The 17,874-nt window shown below is 45.4% G+C and overlaps 5 protein-coding genes across 5 annotated transcripts; 2 read left to right on the top strand and 3 right to left on the bottom strand.

Annotated features, from left to right (window-relative positions):
* Window positions 1–318: 318 nt before the first annotated feature.
* K441DRAFT_586271 (uncharacterized protein) lies at window positions 319–1,234 on the bottom strand (the record flags this gene model as incomplete). Its single annotated transcript, XM_067644624.1, has 3 exons — window positions 319–558; window positions 706–1,019; window positions 1,105–1,234. 3 exons carry the CDS (start codon window positions 1,232–1,234, stop codon window positions 319–321), a joined length of 684 nt encoding a protein of 227 aa, XP_067498398.1.
* A 544-nt stretch (window positions 1,235–1,778) lies between these two features.
* K441DRAFT_690318 (uncharacterized protein) lies at window positions 1,779–3,386 on the bottom strand (the record flags this gene model as incomplete). Its single annotated transcript, XM_067652373.1, has 2 exons — window positions 1,779–3,310; window positions 3,365–3,386. The coding sequence occupies 2 exons, from the start codon at window positions 3,384–3,386 to the stop codon at window positions 1,779–1,781; spliced, it is 1,554 nt and encodes a 517-aa protein (XP_067498399.1).
* An 829-nt stretch (window positions 3,387–4,215) lies between these two features.
* Window positions 4,216–5,013, top strand: K441DRAFT_681497 (uncharacterized protein; the record flags this gene model as incomplete). Its single annotated transcript, XM_067651480.1, has 2 exons — window positions 4,216–4,456; window positions 4,565–5,013. The coding sequence occupies 2 exons, from the start codon at window positions 4,216–4,218 to the stop codon at window positions 5,011–5,013; spliced, it is 690 nt and encodes a 229-aa protein (XP_067498400.1).
* On the bottom strand, window positions 4,918–7,790 carry K441DRAFT_668377 (WD40 repeat-like protein). The gene is made up of 2 exons (XM_067649995.1): window positions 7,428–7,790; window positions 4,918–7,344 (listed from the first exon to the last, which is right to left on the bottom strand). The coding sequence occupies exons 1-2, from the start codon at window positions 7,642–7,644 to the stop codon at window positions 5,330–5,332; spliced, it is 2,232 nt and encodes a 743-aa protein (XP_067498401.1). The 5' UTR covers window positions 7,645–7,790; the 3' UTR covers window positions 4,918–5,329.
* A 613-nt stretch (window positions 7,791–8,403) lies between these two features.
* Window positions 8,404–14,545, top strand: K441DRAFT_586412 (uncharacterized protein; the record flags this gene model as incomplete). Its single annotated transcript, XM_067644628.1, has 9 exons — window positions 8,404–8,445; window positions 8,508–8,760; window positions 8,811–9,367; window positions 9,539–11,281; window positions 11,433–11,694; window positions 11,883–12,137; window positions 12,226–13,257; window positions 13,309–14,021; window positions 14,294–14,545. The coding sequence occupies 9 exons, from the start codon at window positions 8,404–8,406 to the stop codon at window positions 14,543–14,545; spliced, it is 5,109 nt and encodes a 1,702-aa protein (XP_067498402.1).
* Between the last annotated feature and the right edge of the window lie 3,329 nt (window positions 14,546–17,874).

The raw sequence follows: 17,874 nt of genomic DNA on the forward strand, positions 1-17,874 counted from the left end.
GAATGATGCATTTCTCACTTCACAAGGGCTGTCTTTGAAAGCTTTGAAAGTGATAGGCTAGATATGGAGGCATTGCGATGATAAGGGACAACTCCGTTGGAGTGTTGCACAGGATAAGTTTTCGGTGATAGAAGCCTCCCTGGATGTGACCCGTGCGCAAAGCTCGAGACTATACCATTCTTATCAACACGTACATTCATGAGAACGAGATTAAAAATATATATTATTTCATTACGCTGCCTACGGATTTGCATATCGTCTCTTATGTACCGGTCTTCCCTTTAACGAAGTTATGCGCTCCGATTTCCATCCCTTTCCTTAAGTAAGTGCAATACCAAATCCAATTACCGCCGCAACCACTCCCCCTAAAGCGGGCATCTGCAAAGCAGACGCAGCACTCGTACTCGTTGGTGCGGCTCCTGCAGATGCAGTGCTGGTCGCCGTCGTATTTCCCGCTTGGTCCGCGTTCAAGATTCCGATTCCGCCTACATCAGTCGAGTTGGCGCATTCGGAGTCTGCGAGTAAAGCAGCAGTGGCGTTGAAAGTGATATCTGCGCACTTTTGGGCTGTTAGAATATCGAGTAATGGCGGGGACTTTCGAAAGACAAATAAGAAGGAAAGTTGAAAAGGAATATATGAAGAAGGGAGAAAGCGGAGAGAACCGAAAGCATGCCTAGAAAATTCAGCCAATGGAATTACACTTACATTATATAATGCTGCCCCTGTCGTGCTAATCTGAATAACCTGCAACGTCGCATCGACTCCGTCAACTGATTTCGCGTCGTACCCAGCTCCGCTAAGTCCAGCAGCCAGCCGCGCCTTTCCGGTCTCCTTAAGACAGAATGTGCCATTCCCAGTCTGGTTGAAGTGGTCCACAAGGCTGATGTTGAAGTTGGTAACATTGCTCCCGAGCCCAAGGTTTACGTAGGTCAGTGCCCAGTGGTGGCCAACGTGCAGTCGGAGCGAGCCACCTGTTGTGGTCCACGCAGTGCGGTTGGTGGTTTCCGACACGTTGGCGCCTAGGAGAATAGGGTAATTAGCGCCTTGAACTAAAAATGCTAGAGGTTGGCGGGAATTGGAAAGGAGCAGCTTCGGAAGACCTACATGGAAAAATCCACTGCGAAGTACCTTCAGCGGAGGACGAGCCTCGCCAATAGGGATACTCAACTGTGAAGTGGGCAGAAGTGAGGTGGAGGAGCGCGAAGAGAAAAGTGATGGTTGTTGAAAAGGCCATTCTTGCTGCGAGAAAATTGCGAAAGGCCTTCTAACTCCTTAGACGGATGAGATATCCTATTTAGTATCTAGAGCAGGTCCAACGAATGGAAACGGAACAAAAGGTGAGACCAATTGCTCTTTATAGCTCTTCAGAAGTTAGCAAAACTAAGCTAGGGAACATTCCACCTGCGCTGAACAGCGGAGGAGCTTGGCAATTAGGGAGAGCCGAATGTTAAGCTCTGCCAAGCCCACGACATGTGTGCTTGAGGCATTTGTGGCGCGGACCATTTTGTTGCTCAAATTTGCTCATCGAGGACTTGGCGCTAAGAGAGCGGGGAGTGTTGTGCGAAATGGTGCGAGGCGGCACGAAAAGAGGGGAAAGCATCAGCTAAAGATACACTGGCGAGAAACAACCTGTAACGAGAACTTGTCATGTTCGGAAGGAGCACAGATTTTATTTTGCGTAAGCATAACCTTGTTGAATCATATGAAAGATAATGCAGAGACTGTATTCCAAGAAATGTTTCCATACCAACTCCGCAGAATTCCCAAAGAGTTTGAATTTAAAACCTACTACTTTGCTTTTTCCGCAACGTATTCGAACTTTGATCGTCGCTCTGGCTTCTCAGACCCCAGAAACTCTTCTTCCCACCCTTTAACTTACGTCCCTCGTCAGGTCGCAAAAGTCCACCACCACCAAAAAAGGAACTGGCTGAAGCGCTGGGCTGACCCCCACCTGGTGACTGGAGATAAGGCCCACTAGACGTATGGCGGGGAGGCACTGCAGGTCTGTGAGATGGTTGTTGAAGCAGCGGCGCGGAGTATCTATGTTGCTGAGATGGCGGTAGCGGTGTTAAAGTGTCTTGGTTTCCGTATTGCTTTCGTAAGCGTTCCGTCTCTTTATCGACCCCAGCCTGACGCCTTCGCCGATTCTTCTCTTCTGCTTCGAGAAATTTCATGGTTTTTTTGGCTTCTGCCTCCTCAGCCTTTAAGCGTTTCCGCCTTTGTATATCTTCAAGGCGTTTCCGTTCGCGGTCTTCAGCCTCGACCTGGGCTTTGATGCGAGCGGTCTCGGCTTCGATTTCCCATTGTGCACGAGGATCCGCATGTGGTGATGGCGTAGCTCCTGTTTGGAGAGGAGGGAGAGAGTGTCTGTTTCTATCGTTTCGGGACTGCTGTTGGTAAAGATCATTCATCGCTGCTCCATTCGAACTAGGTCGAATAGGAAGATTAGTCAGAGGGATTTGAGAGGATGTTGGCCTGCTGGGTACTGGAGGGGTTATGAGGATTGGTTCTATTGGAGATGAAGTCTTCCTGCCTAAAATGCCTCCGCTGTTTTTCCTCGCTCCAGGGTCTGTGATGTGGAACGCTTCCTTAGTGTGGCCGAAGTACAGGTCCCGTATAACAGCTGCACCCAACAGCAGTACCACCTCTAGACCTTTATAGTCTTCCATTTCAACTCTGTAAAGATTTGGCTCGTAGATAGTTATTTCTTTTAACCCCGCGAACAAGGCGACAGCAATATCAGGTTCCTTGCTCTTTTTCTTGCCAGTGGGATCGGTAGATTTCCCTGTCATAAAACATATCATGTCCTTTGATAGTTTGCTCTCCTTTCTCCAGACAAAATTGATCTTAGGCGTTGCGGTGTCCGCTCCAGGATCACCCTGACTCCGATCTAGCGCAGAAACACTGGGTGTTCTAAAGGAGGTTTGCGGCATGCTAAACTCGTAGCAAGTGCTACCGGTCCATTTTCCAGTCTGCTGTGTGACCTTGACAACCTGATCAGGATTGTAGAGTTGAATGGCAAACTCGGTCGGAAGTATGGGCTGAGGTGGCGGAGGAACACCTCCATTACGCCGAATTTCTTCTTGAGATAGCGTAGGCTGAGTCCATCCAGGCCTTGCTAGCACCTCTGCGAAGAGGACTTCTGGGTTGTGAGAGTCAAATATTGCTGCGGCATAGGTATTCTTCGCTGAATTCGAGGAGGGGTCGAGGTGGTGGAGAGCATATGTAGCTTCTGGCTCAGAGCCATACTGCGATAGATAGAAGGACTGGTGATGCTTGATATTGTCTGGCGACGGTTTAAGAAAGAAAGCTGGTAGAGTGTTAGTGATGAAGATGAGCTGCTGCTGTATAGCAGTGTACTTACTAGGGAGATTCTCGTCTAGCATGGCTTCATGTTATATTTCCGAAGCCTAGAAATAATAATAGGGTAGGAGGTTGAGGCCTGGAGAGAGGTTTTAGCGGACTAGAAAAGCAATGGTGAGCTAGTCTTAACATTTTTGCGAACAGCCATCAAACGCGTGGTTGGAGGCTGTGAACCTTTCAAACTGCACAATTACCCTCGGCGAATGAACCCGATGACGCCTGCTTGGTCGCTTATTGAACCTAATACAGGACTTTCTATTCTTGGAAAAAGAAATTCTTCGGGTCCGAGGTCCCCTACCGTTGCGTACCTGTCTTGTCCTAAAACTTCTTGGCTTTCCAATCTTCGTACAAAGACAGTTAGCAACTGCTAAATTGCTGGGCGGTGGTGGTTCAGCGTGCGCGTCGCCAGATCACCACTCGAATAGCCTGCCCTTGCCGCGGCACGAGCACAGCCTCATTAAGTTCATTCCCTGACAACCTCTGCACATTCAGCTCTGCAGTAGTACATCCAGTAGTGCATCCAGTAAAAACTTTGTCTCCGCCGTGCAATTGATTCAATCCACTCCCGTTAGAAAACACCCCTCTATTTATTATCAGCCTTTGCCTTCCAACGGCGAAGTCCTACGAGAGTTGGACCGTGCGCGAACAAAAGTACGCGTATGAGCCTTGATCTTATTGATTCTATTGGCTGGCTCTTATCGATAACCGTAGGATACATTTCACCGCTGGAAGGATAAGTACAACAGTAACCTGTTTCCGGAGATGAATCATCAACCCGGTAGCTACCTCCACCCAGCTCTAGCACTAATGCAATAATATCACCAGAACTTCATCTTAAAACATTCTCACACCATGGCCGAACCAACCTCTTCTAGACAAGTCCCTATGCAGGTTCTTGCACTGGGCTTACCAAGAACAGGAACATCTTTCATGCAAGCCGCACTATCAAGGCTTGGGTGTAATGACACTTACCATAGCTTCGATATGCTATCCCGTCCTCAGGATATACCTCTGTGGGAAAGAGCATCAGACGCGAAATTCTATGGCCTAGGCAAAACACTCACCGGACGTGCTGCTTGGCCGATGTGCAGTGGTGACAGACATGCCATGCGCCTGTTTTGCGGATGAGTTAGTTGAAGTGTATCCAAAGGTAATCTCGAACTCTCGTTCTCCCTAGCAAGCGCGCACTAACCCCGATCAGGCCAAAGTGGTCCTCGAAAGCTGGCACAAATCTTTCTCAGCCAATATCGTTGGAATCCCCCCAGCCGCACCGCAGACATCCTAGTGAACTATGCTGAGTCGCTCATCGGCTTACGCATGGGCATCTTCTATAAGCGGTTGCTACTAGGCCACTTCCGGGCTTCTTCGGGAGACGAAATCCTACGTAAAGCTCGTTCAGAATTCGTGGCGCACTACGAACATATACGTGACATAGTGCTACCGGAGAGGTTGCTTGAGTATAAACTTGGCACAGGATGGGGCCCACTATGTCAATTTCTCAGCAAAGAAGAACAGCAAGAGGAGTTTCCAAGGCTGAATGACGAGCAGGTTATGAAAGAGAAGAGATTCCTCGCCGGTTTCAAGGAATTAGCCATTTATACCGGCCCATTAGTCGTAGTAGGAGCAGCAGTATATATGGTCTCAATATAAGGATTGTCAAAGAGTAAATATCTTCTACTTGAACCTTTATTCAAGACTTAAGTGACTAGGAGCAAGTTCGACAACTACGTATCTTTGCTTATCTGAGGGATCTCAAGGCTCCTTCGATCACGGAGCGCCTCTTAGCATGTTTTCATAAGAGATTTTGTGAAATCGTATCAAAGCACTCTACACTAATCAAATTAAGATTATCTGACAGGCTTTACGAAGTGTCAATTAGCAGATAGTAATCTGTAGGAGGGTAGGAATGGGGTATCTTAACAGGCCATAGACTTGATTGTGCATCAATGGTTGACACAATAGGCTATTACATTCGCCGGAAGACATTCCCACTAGCGCTTCTCCGGTCCTTCCGATCGTGCCACTGCTTTTTAGTATTCTCCTCACCCACACCACCCGCTTCCTTTTTCTTTGCGGGCGCAAAGGTGATCTCCTTCTCGCCCACAACACCCCTAGCACCCCCGCTAAATGAGACTTTCTTTTCTTTAAGCGAGGTAGCTCGAGACCCGAAAGATCTATCCCGGCTCTGTTGAGGCTTTCTGTTTGAGGAAGATACAATCATCTGAGGGCGTTGAGATCTGTGACCTGACCGTTTGTATGATGAAGATGAGATGCGCCCATTATCTTGAGGCTTCTCTTTGGTGGCTGATTGCTTCTGTTCAGTCTCGCTTTCGGATGATGATTCGTCTGAGCTGGAACCATGCCGGTCTTCCAGTTCTTCCTCCTCCACAGCAGTGAGGCCTTTTGGTAATCTCGCCGACGTTTGGGTACTAGGATTGATAGATTGAAATTCGTGAGATGTCTCATCGATTTCAAAATCCTCATCTTTGAAGAGCCTCGCGAACCGAGGATCGTTGAGAAGGCCTTTACCGGTAGAGGGCTTATTCTCAATCGCTCCGCTCATTTCAGCGTCTTCATTATTAGTAGCCGCGCTTAGTACTTTGCCCAAGCCAGTCATATCATCATCACCGCCCTTCTCCAACACTCGCTTTGCTCGTCTCCGCTCGTTCTTCTCTTCCCTTTCTAACAGCTTCTCGGCAAGTCTTCGGTTGACTTTAACTGATACCTTCTTGTTCCCTCGGATCCTACTCTCCCTCTCTTTGTTTATCTTTTCCTGGATACTCTTCGCCCGCTGTTCCTGCCACAGTTCTGGATTCGATATCAATCTTGCTTCCTCATAGAGCCGCTGGGCGACAAAATATCCGTGCATATATGGGCGCAACAGGCTCGTCGTTCCGACTAAATGATCTAAGTTAAGGTTTCGTAGTTGCGGCAATGTGAGGAATTTGTAGTTATCGTAAACCTCTCCAGTCTGGTGCTTTCCGAACGCATTCGGGTCATCAGGGTCCTCCGCCATCTCTTCCACGAGATTATCGAGGAATGCACACCATTTCGGAGCAGGCCCAAGTTGCGGAATAAAGAACGAATGCTGTTGTTTCCCTTCGTTTGCTGTAAGAAGCATGCCACTATCACGACACCATTCGACATGGTTAATGTCCACTGCGGGCTCGACAGATGTCCATGGTGTGCCGTCACAACGATCCCAAATTTTAATGATGCGTTTGTCAGAAGATAGTATTTTTGGTTCAGAAGTTTGCGCGCGGGTTGAGGTGACACCGTTAAGGTAGATGAGATTTTGGATTGGATAACCGTAGCCTTGGTCCTTTCCAAGAAGTGGTACTGGAGAGCGGAGATCGTAGAGATGTATGAGGCCATCAGAGGAGCCAGTGGCGAGCTCAAGGCCTGACTGGTGGAACTGAAGTGCTGTAATTTCTGACCTCCCGTTAGAGAGCGATGAGCCTAATGGCGTTGAGAGTATCCCAGCTCTACTTCTAGACCGCGGGTCCCAGAATTCGACGGTCCCAAGCGAAGTCCCGAATGCAAGCAAGTTGTGGCTTTCTTCTGCTATTGCCGCCGTGTTTACGCTTCCAGTATTGATTCCTCCCTGTAATGCGCCCCCACCTGCAGATGTGAAATCGTCTCCTCCTACATCAACTTCATAGCCCTTCATGAATCGACCCACTTCGAGGTTTAACCGAAAAACTTCACCATTTCCTTCCACATTGACGCCAACTGATGGTATGAGCGCTTCGGTAGAGTGCCTGTCGTAGAGGAGGTCTCGTCCATACCGCGGTATTCGTGTTGAATAATGACATCCTTGGGGAGTGTGGAATTCGAGAAAGCGGTTCGTCTGCAGGTGGAGAGACTTGGAATAGTCTGAGGAAAGAAGAAGAAACGTTTCGTTTAGTGTGTCTGTATGGCGTGCGAATGAGAGAGAGAGGTGCGGTAAGTAGTGGGTATGTATCTGTGGTTTATAGGTTCCTGGAGATTGAGGTTAGCATATTGCGGGGGTACAATTTCGAGAGTGAACGACGAATTACTTCAGCAACAAAAGGGAGACTCGCCTGTACTCATAACCCAGTCGCCATCTTCGCTCACGCGCACACAGGAACTTGCCTCTTCGAACTCGAAATCTTGGAGCAGCTCTACCCGGTTGGCGAACTCAGGATCCTGCTTCAAGCTCCGTTTCCGTTTGCGCGCAAGCCAATCTGGAAGAGGTCGAGCGGTCGATGAACCAGAGACGGTGTATACGGGGACGGCAGAGTGAGTAGACAGCTTCATGGTGCTATGTACATGGAGTTGGTTCCTTAGTGGAGCAGACTTGCAGTTCGAAAATTTCGCCTGGAAGCTTTTCGCGAGAGGCGCAGGTCGTCTATTGTTGCTCACCAGTCAGCTCGTGCATCTAGTGCTGTTATGCACTGTTAGACACTTGATCAGAGGATCAAAATGAGTACGAAAAGCTCGTTAAAAAATCCTTTCGCAAATCTAAAGCGAGGCACAGGCTAGTTTTCATATGCCCTTCTGAAGATCACCAACGGCCTGTCCAAACTGAAGAAATACCTAGGTACGTACCGATTGCTTGGCATCAATCTGAAAAAATCACGCCTCACAAGGCTGAACTCTCTCAAGGGCCAGCCTGCCGGGGACATCAGGCTCTCGGTCTACCTCGATCCGTAACGCCCGCTCTGTCTTCAATACTTATATTTTCCGCTCTGTCCTTGGATTTGGCAAGCTGCGCTTCCAGATACCGTTTCCGGACTACTTTGGGGCCCCTCGACCTTCTCCATCCTCTTTTCCCAGGTTGAGTAGCAATGCTTGATCTGGAGCCAACGAACCACGCGACCATATTATATAATGTATCTTGCATAAGGCTCATGGAGATATCCGGTTACTTAGGCCTGTCATAGTAATATCGACTGCGCGCCGCGACTCGACCTCTGCGGAGCGGAGTTGATGAAGGTTCACATAGCAGTATTGGGCGTGCATCTTCAACGGCAATATCATCTGAGTATTCCATAGTTTGGGAGAACAGCCCTTGTAATGGAATTTCTTAGGACTTGTAATACTAATGCGCAAGCTATTGTAGGATAAAACACTCTCGATGTCCTACGAAGTCCAGTACTAACACGTTTTTTCTTCAACAGGGAGACTTCGAAGCTGTCGCATATCAGGCCTTCTCTGTTAAACGCAATCCTACCACCCCCCCGGTAAACTCGGATGAAAGAGTGGAAAATCCCGAGGACCTACATGCCGTCGAGGAGTCATTCAGGCAGGGAAACCATTTGGTTGTTCAAGATGGGGGCAGATCTTGGTTGTGGTTCTTTCGATCTACAACTCCTGATAGATCCGGCCAAATACCTGCAGCTTCTCCTGTTCTTGATGGCTTTGCATTCCATGGTAGGATGACTGCATCACGCCCATTCAGCATGTTGCTAATTTATATCAAGCGGAGCGCTCAGGAGTTGTAAAAGCAGCTGATTTGGCAAGGTATCCTGGGAGGCCAATAAGCATGAATACCTCCGCATCCGCAGCAACCTCAAACTCTCCTTCAACTCAATCGAGCTATCGTGCAGCTCAGACAAGCAATTTGCGAGCAGTCCAAGCCAACGCCCAAATTCACATGTCATTCACCAGCGGCGGGGAGCAGCAACAGCAATCTGATATATACGCCATTTATGAGTTATTTATGTCAGCTATCATTGCTCTCCTATCATACTATCTAGCACGGGATCACGACGTGATACCATTGAACTATCGGACATTCATATCATTTTCAACGGCCGAGTCACAGGCAGAGATTGAAGACTCAGCAATACCTGAGCTGTCTGCATGGCTTACAGGCATGAATGTCCATTGGACGAGTGGAGGGTCTGTTGTAGTCTCTACGTCATCGTTTCGACACCCTGAGATTCACCAAATTAGCAGCTCACTAGCAGAAGAGGCACAAGAAAACATGGTTGGTAAATATATCCGTATCGCACCGAACGGCATACTTGCCCGACTTGTGGAATTCGAAGATTCTCTAATTACCATTGATGAAAATGAGATTCGGCAAGGGCAACACAAACGCCCAAAAATCAGGAATTTTGAAGAAGAGATCCGAAAGTGGAAGATTATCGTTATTCGGTGGTTAAAAAGCAAAGGAATTTCTCTTTCAAGGCAAATAGAGAACAAGGCTTGGGTAAAGATCCAAATAGCTCAAGATGTTCAACCGACTTCCATGGATCAAACCCCTTCATTCCCGACGCATTCCCGAGAAGTTCTTTGGCCGGCACCACTGTGCTTCTTTTATGAGTCTTGTAGTAATGCATCAAATAACCTCAATGCTCATGTGACGGATGCAGAAGGGCGCCATCAACCGTATAGTTCTTCAGACAGGTCTCTTGATTGGTTTCAAACCCCCGACTCAACTGGATTTCGAGATCCTTTAGATCTTGCCCAACAATGGTTCTCCGGGAAGGCTGAGAGAGCCAAAGTACAAAAGGCTCGGCGAAAGACTCAGCAGGCTGAAGTAGAAGCAGCTCAGGCCCATGTAGACGCCACTAATTTATACCCATCCTCGCCTCTATACTCACGGACTGGTGCGTATGGTGACCTCCAGGCGGTCAGCGGCGTTTATCCAACCCCTCCGGACGGAATTGTGTCACAAGGTCAAGGCGGATCATCTAGTATTGATGTCCCGAGTGTTTCTGGTCCAACTGCGAACATTGACGGAATCCTGGCCCAAGCTGGAAACCAGCCATTGTTGGGCTTGCCAGGACCACTTGACATCGACTCCACAACAGTACATGATCTCCCTGGAAGTTCACCAGAAATGCATCACACGTTCGACTCGCAACAAGAAATGCACTTCGACACCTCACTACATGACGCGAATGATGATCTTTTCGAAGACATGGACGAAGACGTATTTGGGGGAACTGGAGTCACAGAAGCGGATTTCAATTTCTTTGACGAACCGGACGGTGCGGAGTTTGAGGATATGATCGAAATGACTAGAGCTGATGCACCACCTGCCGACGTTTCCACGCAACCAAAGCTCCAGGACTCGCCAGCCCAAGAGCATAATGTCAAAAAGGAACCTTCATTAGATCCAGAGCCAAGCTTAGCTGATGCTGCTCCGTTGGACACGCAGTTAAAGAACGAAAACAGCCATGATTCAGAGATTTTCCAATCGAGCGATATGGAAGCAATTATTGAACCGGAGATCGCCGATCATTCGGACTCAAAACCCATGGATCTTGATGAGCCGGCAGCGACAAGACAAGAGATTGAGGAAATCGTTTTCAGCCCTCCACTGAGCCCGCACTTAATTAAACAGAAACTTCTACCTTCGCCAACAACAGATATTAGTCCAAACGCGGCTCACAGAACTCTAGCGGGTAGTACCCACAGAGAGAGCATTTTTGATCCTGTCAGCTTCAACAGGAAAATAAGTCTCTCCGATTCGAAATATAGTGATGGCCGGTTCAGTTTCCCCACACAACAAGCTACCAAATCACCATTAGCGCAAAAGGAGTCGAAGATGATAACAGCGAAGGACCGATTCAAACTCTCACAAGCCGATACCCCTAAAACATCCACTCCACAACGACTCTCACTATTGAAGATGCTTCGGGGATCTACAGAGGAAAGCGATGCCCATCAGACCCATCCGGCCGGAATTTCATCAGACGGACAGAACGCAGACGAGAGCGACACTAGTGATCAATCTAGCGGGGACTTCTCTTCCGAGGATGAACTCCCGTCTGCTGTAGCGGAGTCCGTTTCTGCTGGACAGAGCTGGCCTAGCAAGAGAAAATGGGTTGCAGAGGAGAATGCTACACCAAGTGCTACTCCATTATCTGCAAGTTCATTCGGCGAGACAAAGACAAATGGAGAGAACCAAGACTTTGCAGTTAAGCGAAGTATGGTCCAGGTAAATGCCTAATCGTTTCTTAAGGATCTCATGTCATTCTCAGCCTCAGCGATCGCCTCTCTTAAGTTGTGATGCCGGTCTGTAGTGGGGTGTCTGAAGATTTAGTGAACTATATTTGCGGCTTGAGCCTTATAGCTAACCCGTGCTCCAGACTGACGACCAATGCCTCACTTGGTTTGAGCCCAGTCCATGGGATTGGTCTTTGGCTGATTTGCCTTCTACTGAACTACCAGCCCCAACTTTCCGGAATGATTTATCTTTTTCCTCGCCAGGGTGGCCGCCGAAGCCACAGCTTCTAGCTTCGCAAGCAGACGGTGCCATCGATTCTGCCGATGAGAAACCGACTTTAAGTGGCAAGGATACTATAGCAGTTGCTCAAATACTCACTGCTCAGATTGTGTTAGCGACACTTGGTAAGTTCCAAATCTCTATTTAATTACTATCCTACAAGAAAAGGCTGCTATGATATAGAGGAATTCTTCTATCCCTAATTTTCCGTTTCTGGCATATTTGCTACTGTTATCAAATATTCTACTTCAGGGTCAACCCTCATGAAGGTCTTAACCACAGGAACGTCAATGGCAATACTGATGCTCCATAGACATACTGCAAGAGGATAATCATAGTCGCGAAAAATGCGATACAAGTAATGAAGGTCCTCTCAGTCCAGGTAATCTTATACAAACAGTTGTAAAAGAACTATTTTCCAAGACCGTTGACTGCGATTTACTGAAATATGCGACAATTCAAGACATCTTTCCAGACATCTCGCAGGCTTCGAAGGGCCAACCCAGAGCGATTCCTCGAAGAACGAATGGCCCCTATGGTCAGGGCGGAGATGGTGCGGGCTCTCTAGGTATGTCGCGATACAACATTCAGAGTCAATCCTATGGCTGTTTGCCTTCGCGATTAATTGCGAATATCAATTGACACTCCCCTTTCAGGACATCTTTTGTATCCGATTGGCCCCCCTCACATACGTGTTCGCCGGGCGGATGCGCTTTGGGATCTCTTGCCACCAGCACTATCATTTTGGGAGCCTTTAGGATTAGCTCCCACGAGCGGCCCCAAGAACATCGTGACTTACTGCATTTATCCGCACAGCGAAACTCTCGGAGCTCGCGTGGAAAACTTTCTCGACAATATTGGAATCGTCTATGAAGGATGCAAACTTGGGAATCACATTCGAGGTGATAGTACTGCTGACTCCGAAGCCGGTCTAGTACCTTCAAGAATGTCCAGTCCAGTCTCAATGCGAGCTGCGTTACGAACAGTGCGGGATACCTGTGTTCAACTTGGCAAAGCACTTGCAAGCTCCTATTCTGAAGCCCGAGACAAGGACGAGGCCCAAAAGATTGACGCATTCGTAGTATATATGGTCGACCCATTCGAGACTCCGGTCGCACTCTGGGAACTATGTTCAGCATTTTGGTTCTTGTTTCAGGCATACGGGCAAGGCGCTAAGGCTCGAGCTGATTACTCCCCAAACCCTGACCTAGTTCTCCAGATAGTACCAATGAAGTACATAGCATCATTCGATGCACCAGTGGTTCTTGAACCATGGACTTTGATTAACCTCGCTCGCGAGGTCTATGATCGTTGTCCGCCCAACCAGATGAGCGAGGACAAAACTCCGTTAAGCATATACTCAGCCCCATCAATCCAGCTTGAAGAAGCACTACCAAGGAGCATACAATTCAAGCTCACTGCTGAGCCACCTTCCGATTTGCTTCGTGAGAATTCTTATATGCACCTTGGATATGCTATCAGTTTGGATGGTGCTTGGATTAGTGCTGCATGGAGTGACAATTGTGGGAAACATCAAACTGTCGTGTCATACTGCGTAGGTAGCAGGGCCTTTGGCGAGATAGCTCGGGAAATTTGGCAAACAACAATTGAAATCATTCAAACACGAAGAGTCACCTGGCGGGTCTGTATCGCTAAAGCCGGCGTAATGGAGCGCGAAGAGCTAGAAGGTAAGTCAGCTCGTCCATTTCACAGGGCACACGCTAACATCTGCTTTACAGCTTGGGTATCCCTTGCCTCTTCTCCTACCCAGCTCAACCTCTTCACCACGCTCATCGCGGTCGACACTTCGCCTGCACTGACCCTCACTCCTACCATTACCTCAGTTTCTACCTGCAACTCCTCCGCCAACCCCGCATCATCCACACCGGTCTCAACACCCCAACCTGGTGTATCTCCAGACCAACACAGTCTCACTCCAGTCGCCACTCCTTCCGATCTCATTTCCGACCCCAGCGCTGACCCTGACGCTCGCCTCATCGACATCACCGATGAGACATGGGGCATCGTCCTCTCCCACCGCCTTCACAACTCACACTCAGCAGTCGAGTACCGCCCTGCTCTCATCAGCGGCCTCCTGGTCAAACGTGGTGACAGCTCCGCAACCACATCACCAAGCCAATCCTCGGACCTTAGTCATGGCCCTATAGTCATCGGCATCAACATTCTCTGGGTTGGTGCTATCGGCGGGACCCGTGCCGGGTCCAGTCCCTTCAATTCACCTGCAACCAGCGACGGGGTAAGCCCAGGCGGCATGGGCATGCAGGGAAGCACAGAGAGAAGCTCGAATAGTATGAGCTGGACGTCGACAGCGCAGTCGCGCGCCACGGCTGAAAACCTACTTAAAGAAGTCCTAAACCAGTTTCGAGGTCTAGGGCTACTGGCACGCCTGAAGGGCATGCGGGGGAGCAAACATGGAGCTGTGCCGTGGCATGTTGCGGCTGCTTTAAGAGCAGTCAGGGGGATGAGGCGATGCATGTGACATTTACGGCGTTATTCTTTTAGGAAACTCATTGGAGCAAAGGCGTTTTGGGTAAAGATGATTTCGGTGGGGTGAGTAATGGAATTCGTAAACGCATCCACATCAGATAATTCATACAATTCAGCCAATCTACCAAACCAAAGCGCCTTCGGCCATTTGCATAGCGCCCAGCCTCGTAAACGCTGACAGCCCAGTCTTACTCTGCTTTATCCCTCAATTCCTAGATGGTCAACGCGCTCCACCTGCCTCTGCGCCCGCTTCCGTTCCTGCGCTTCCGCCTGCGCGTACGCGGCGCCGCTCAGCGCTGCCTGGCCGCAGCCTTGGGCCACTTCGTTGCGCTCTTCGACGGAGCGGGACGAGCCGTCCGGGTTGTTGTAGGTTGTTTTCTTCGATTTAGAAGAGAGGGCGCCGCTGAAGACGCCGAAGATGTTGAGGTTGAGTCCGGCCTGGTAACTAAATTAGTGGATATAGGGTAGTTTTATGGCGGTGGAGCATTAGATATATAATGACCTGTTATAACAAGATTTTTTCTTCCTCCCTTAAAACTTCTAGTGAAAACGAGATATTGAAAGAGTAATATAAGGAGAAAAGATAGAATCTGCTAAAAAATAACCCAAAATTGAGATATTTAATAGATAGGAAAGACGAAAGGTGTTATATCACTACCTTTGCGCTCGCGCTCGCATAATGCTCTCTCGACTCCACCTGCCGTGACGGCTGCAACTGCTGGGCAGTTGGATCAGTCTTAGGGTGTGTTCGGTTGCAATCTGGAGCTTTTTCAATCTGACGTTGGTCCATGCTTTGACCGGCGTCAATTAGTAGATAATTAGTGGCGCTTAATCTGGTAGTCGTACTCAATCTAAAATAAAGCCAACTGTTCGGTTAACCGTTCTAAAAAGGCCTTAGATAAGGCTTAAAATTAGTAACATCTTCTGCCTACATTAATTAATCCTCTACTAAAACGTACCTACTACTAAACCTTTATTACTAGCTCCTTATTTTAGTATCTTCTTACTATATTACTAATAACTGCCACCCCTACTCCTGCTACTAATACGCATATACTACGTTCTTTACGCCCTTTACCCCTTTATATATAGCCCACAGCTCGCTAAGCAGCTCTAAAGAAGCAGCATATTAACTAGACTTATAAAATAGAAGAAGCTATAGTTAAAGGCCTAGTAGAGGCTGTTTGGAAAGGGCTCCATATAGATAGCTTATATAAAAAGGAAGGCTAGTAGATAGCTCTAAACGCCGTATAGGTAAAGACTTAATATCTAATTACTATACAGTAGCTTAAAAGTAAGCATAAAAGCTATAAAAAGGACTAGAAGGTATAGAAGGAGCTTTATAGCTAATCTAGCTAGGGGTAGAACAATAATAAAGTATAACTAACTACTAGTGCTCTCCTAAGCCTACCCTTAACTTACTTAATAACTCGCTTACCTTAACTTATTTACTAACTTAAGCCACCAACTTAACCACTAACTCGGTTAATAACTTGGTTAATTACTCCTTTCTTATCTTATTATTTATACCTTCCTTATATATATATATAGACCCTTTAGACCTCTATTTACAATTAAATCGCTTATTTAATTTTCCTATACTATAAAGCTTATATAAAGGCATACTAGTTGCCTCTAAAGACGTTATAAATAAATATTTTAAAGCCAATCCTAACATTATAAAGTTTTAAAATACTCTACCGCCTTTCCTAAAGGAGCTTAATAAGCTATTTTAAGGTATAGTTATAACGGGTAACTACACTCTTACTATTAATAAAGCTCTTAATTAAATAGAGAATGGGCCGCTAATTAATCCTATACTAATAGAGGAGGAAAGTACTACTACTATATAGGACGGCAGGAGTAAGGAGGAAGAGTCTTCTAATAAGGAAGATAATAAGGTAGCTAATAAAGATAAACCTTAATCTTCTATAGAATAGCGTTAGTTAGCTTTATTAGCCAGTAATATTTCCTTAGATAATCGCTCTACTACACCTTCTAGTTAATAATTATTGTCCTTAGTAAGCCTAAGCCTTTATTATACGCCTTCGTTAACGCCTACTTAAATATCTTTACTAGCTATAAGAAAACGCGCTACTAAATAAGCTGCCTAGTTAAATAAACTAGATATAAAGTATTAGCAATCTAAAGATAGGTAAAGAATAAAGAACCTACTAGAAGAGACTATAGAATTAGTATTAAAAGAGATTAGAGCTATATAAGAGCTTCTTAGTTAAAAGCCGCCTCTAAAAAAGGCCTTAGTAGAGTTCCTTAACGAGTTTAATAATATAAACCTTAATAATTAAGTACTTATTCTAGAAGCCTTTAAGATAAAATTAATAGTAAGAACCTTTTTAATTATATTAAGGGCGTTATAGAAGAGGTTAATAGATAGAACTTTAGTAAAAATAAAGAAAAAGGAAGACGTTAAGGGTTAAAGTTTATATAAAATTAGTAACTACTTTTACTTTATATTTATAATTGCTTTACTATTAGTAAATTTATTTTTTAGTAAGGTTTTTATATATAAATTAATAAGTCCTTAAACCTATTATAAATATACTCTATAAAATTAAAGCAACCGCTTTTCTATACATAATTATTAGAAAGTTATTATATTAAGAAGCTCTTCTAAGGTGCGCTCTATAGTAGTAAAATATATTAGTATATAATTTAGTATAGTAATTTACCTATAGATTATATACCTAGATATTATAAAGGCCTCCTAATTACCTAATAATAGCTTCTCTATATAAGCTCTGCAATTTTATCCCATTTTTAATTTATAGCAACCTTACTCTCTTCCTTTACTATCTATACGTCCTCCTTATTAACCTCCTTATTCTCTACTATACTATAGTCCTCTAAATTATTAGGATTATATATATTTAAGAAGTTATATACTACTATTAATATATATACTAAAAGAACCTATATTACTAGAGGGAAGTTCTATCTTACTACCTTAAAGTATTAAAATCGTCTCTTAAAGACTCTAAAGGTACGCTTAATAATATTCCTAAGTCCTATATAATATAGATTAAATAGCTCCTTTATATTCTACGGCCTTATATTTACCTAAGCTTATTTATAAAAATAATATTAAACGCCTTAGTATAGTACTAACGTTATAAAGGTATTTAAATAACTAGCGTTAGTAAGATAATATTAACCTTATAAAGCTTTAAAGCCTTTCTTCTTTGCCGAATTAATAACTTTATAGTTATAGGTAGTACCTTCCTATCTAGCTAGAACATATACAAAGTTTATATTAAAATTAATAGTAGCTAAAACGTTCTGCGTTAATATACCTTTCCTACTATACTAGGGAGCTTACTGCTTATACCTACCTTTAATCGCAATTAGTAGATGCGTATTATTAAGTACTTTAATATAATTAGCAAAGAATGGATATTACTTTAGGTCATCTATAATCTTATCTAGTATAGTATTTTTAGGTAGATTAATAAGCTCCTTATATAATTTAATAAGCCTAGGAAGAACTAAATATACTACTCTATATACTAAATTAGCTTTAGTAAAAGGACTGCTTTAAAGTATATATTACCTACTCCTTAATTATTAATAAGGCGTGCTATATTTCCTTATAAACCAACTAGTATAACTAATTATTACTAAATATTAGTAGGAATATTAATAGCTTCTTTACTACTAATAGAAGTTTTATATCCTTTAAGCCACTATTAATTTAGAGCTATTTAAGCAACTTCCTAAATACCTTTAGCCGCATCCTTGTTAAATTATAGAGCCTCTATAGGTGACTATAAAGCAACTAT

This window comes from Cenococcum geophilum (genome assembly GCF_001692895.1).
Source record: "Cenococcum geophilum 1.58 unplaced genomic scaffold K441scaffold_62, whole genome shotgun sequence".
NCBI lineage: Eukaryota > Fungi > Ascomycota > Dothideomycetes > Gloniales > Gloniaceae > Cenococcum > Cenococcum geophilum.

Coding starts and splice junctions, on each gene's coding strand:
- K441DRAFT_668377 (XM_067649995.1), bottom strand. CDS start 7,644: ATGAAGCTGTCTACTCACTCTGCCGTCCCCGTATACACCGTCTCTGGT. Junction 7,345..7,427: donor CGACTGGGTTATGAGTACAG/GCGAGTCTCCCT, acceptor CTCAATCTCCAG/GAACCTATAAACCACAGATA.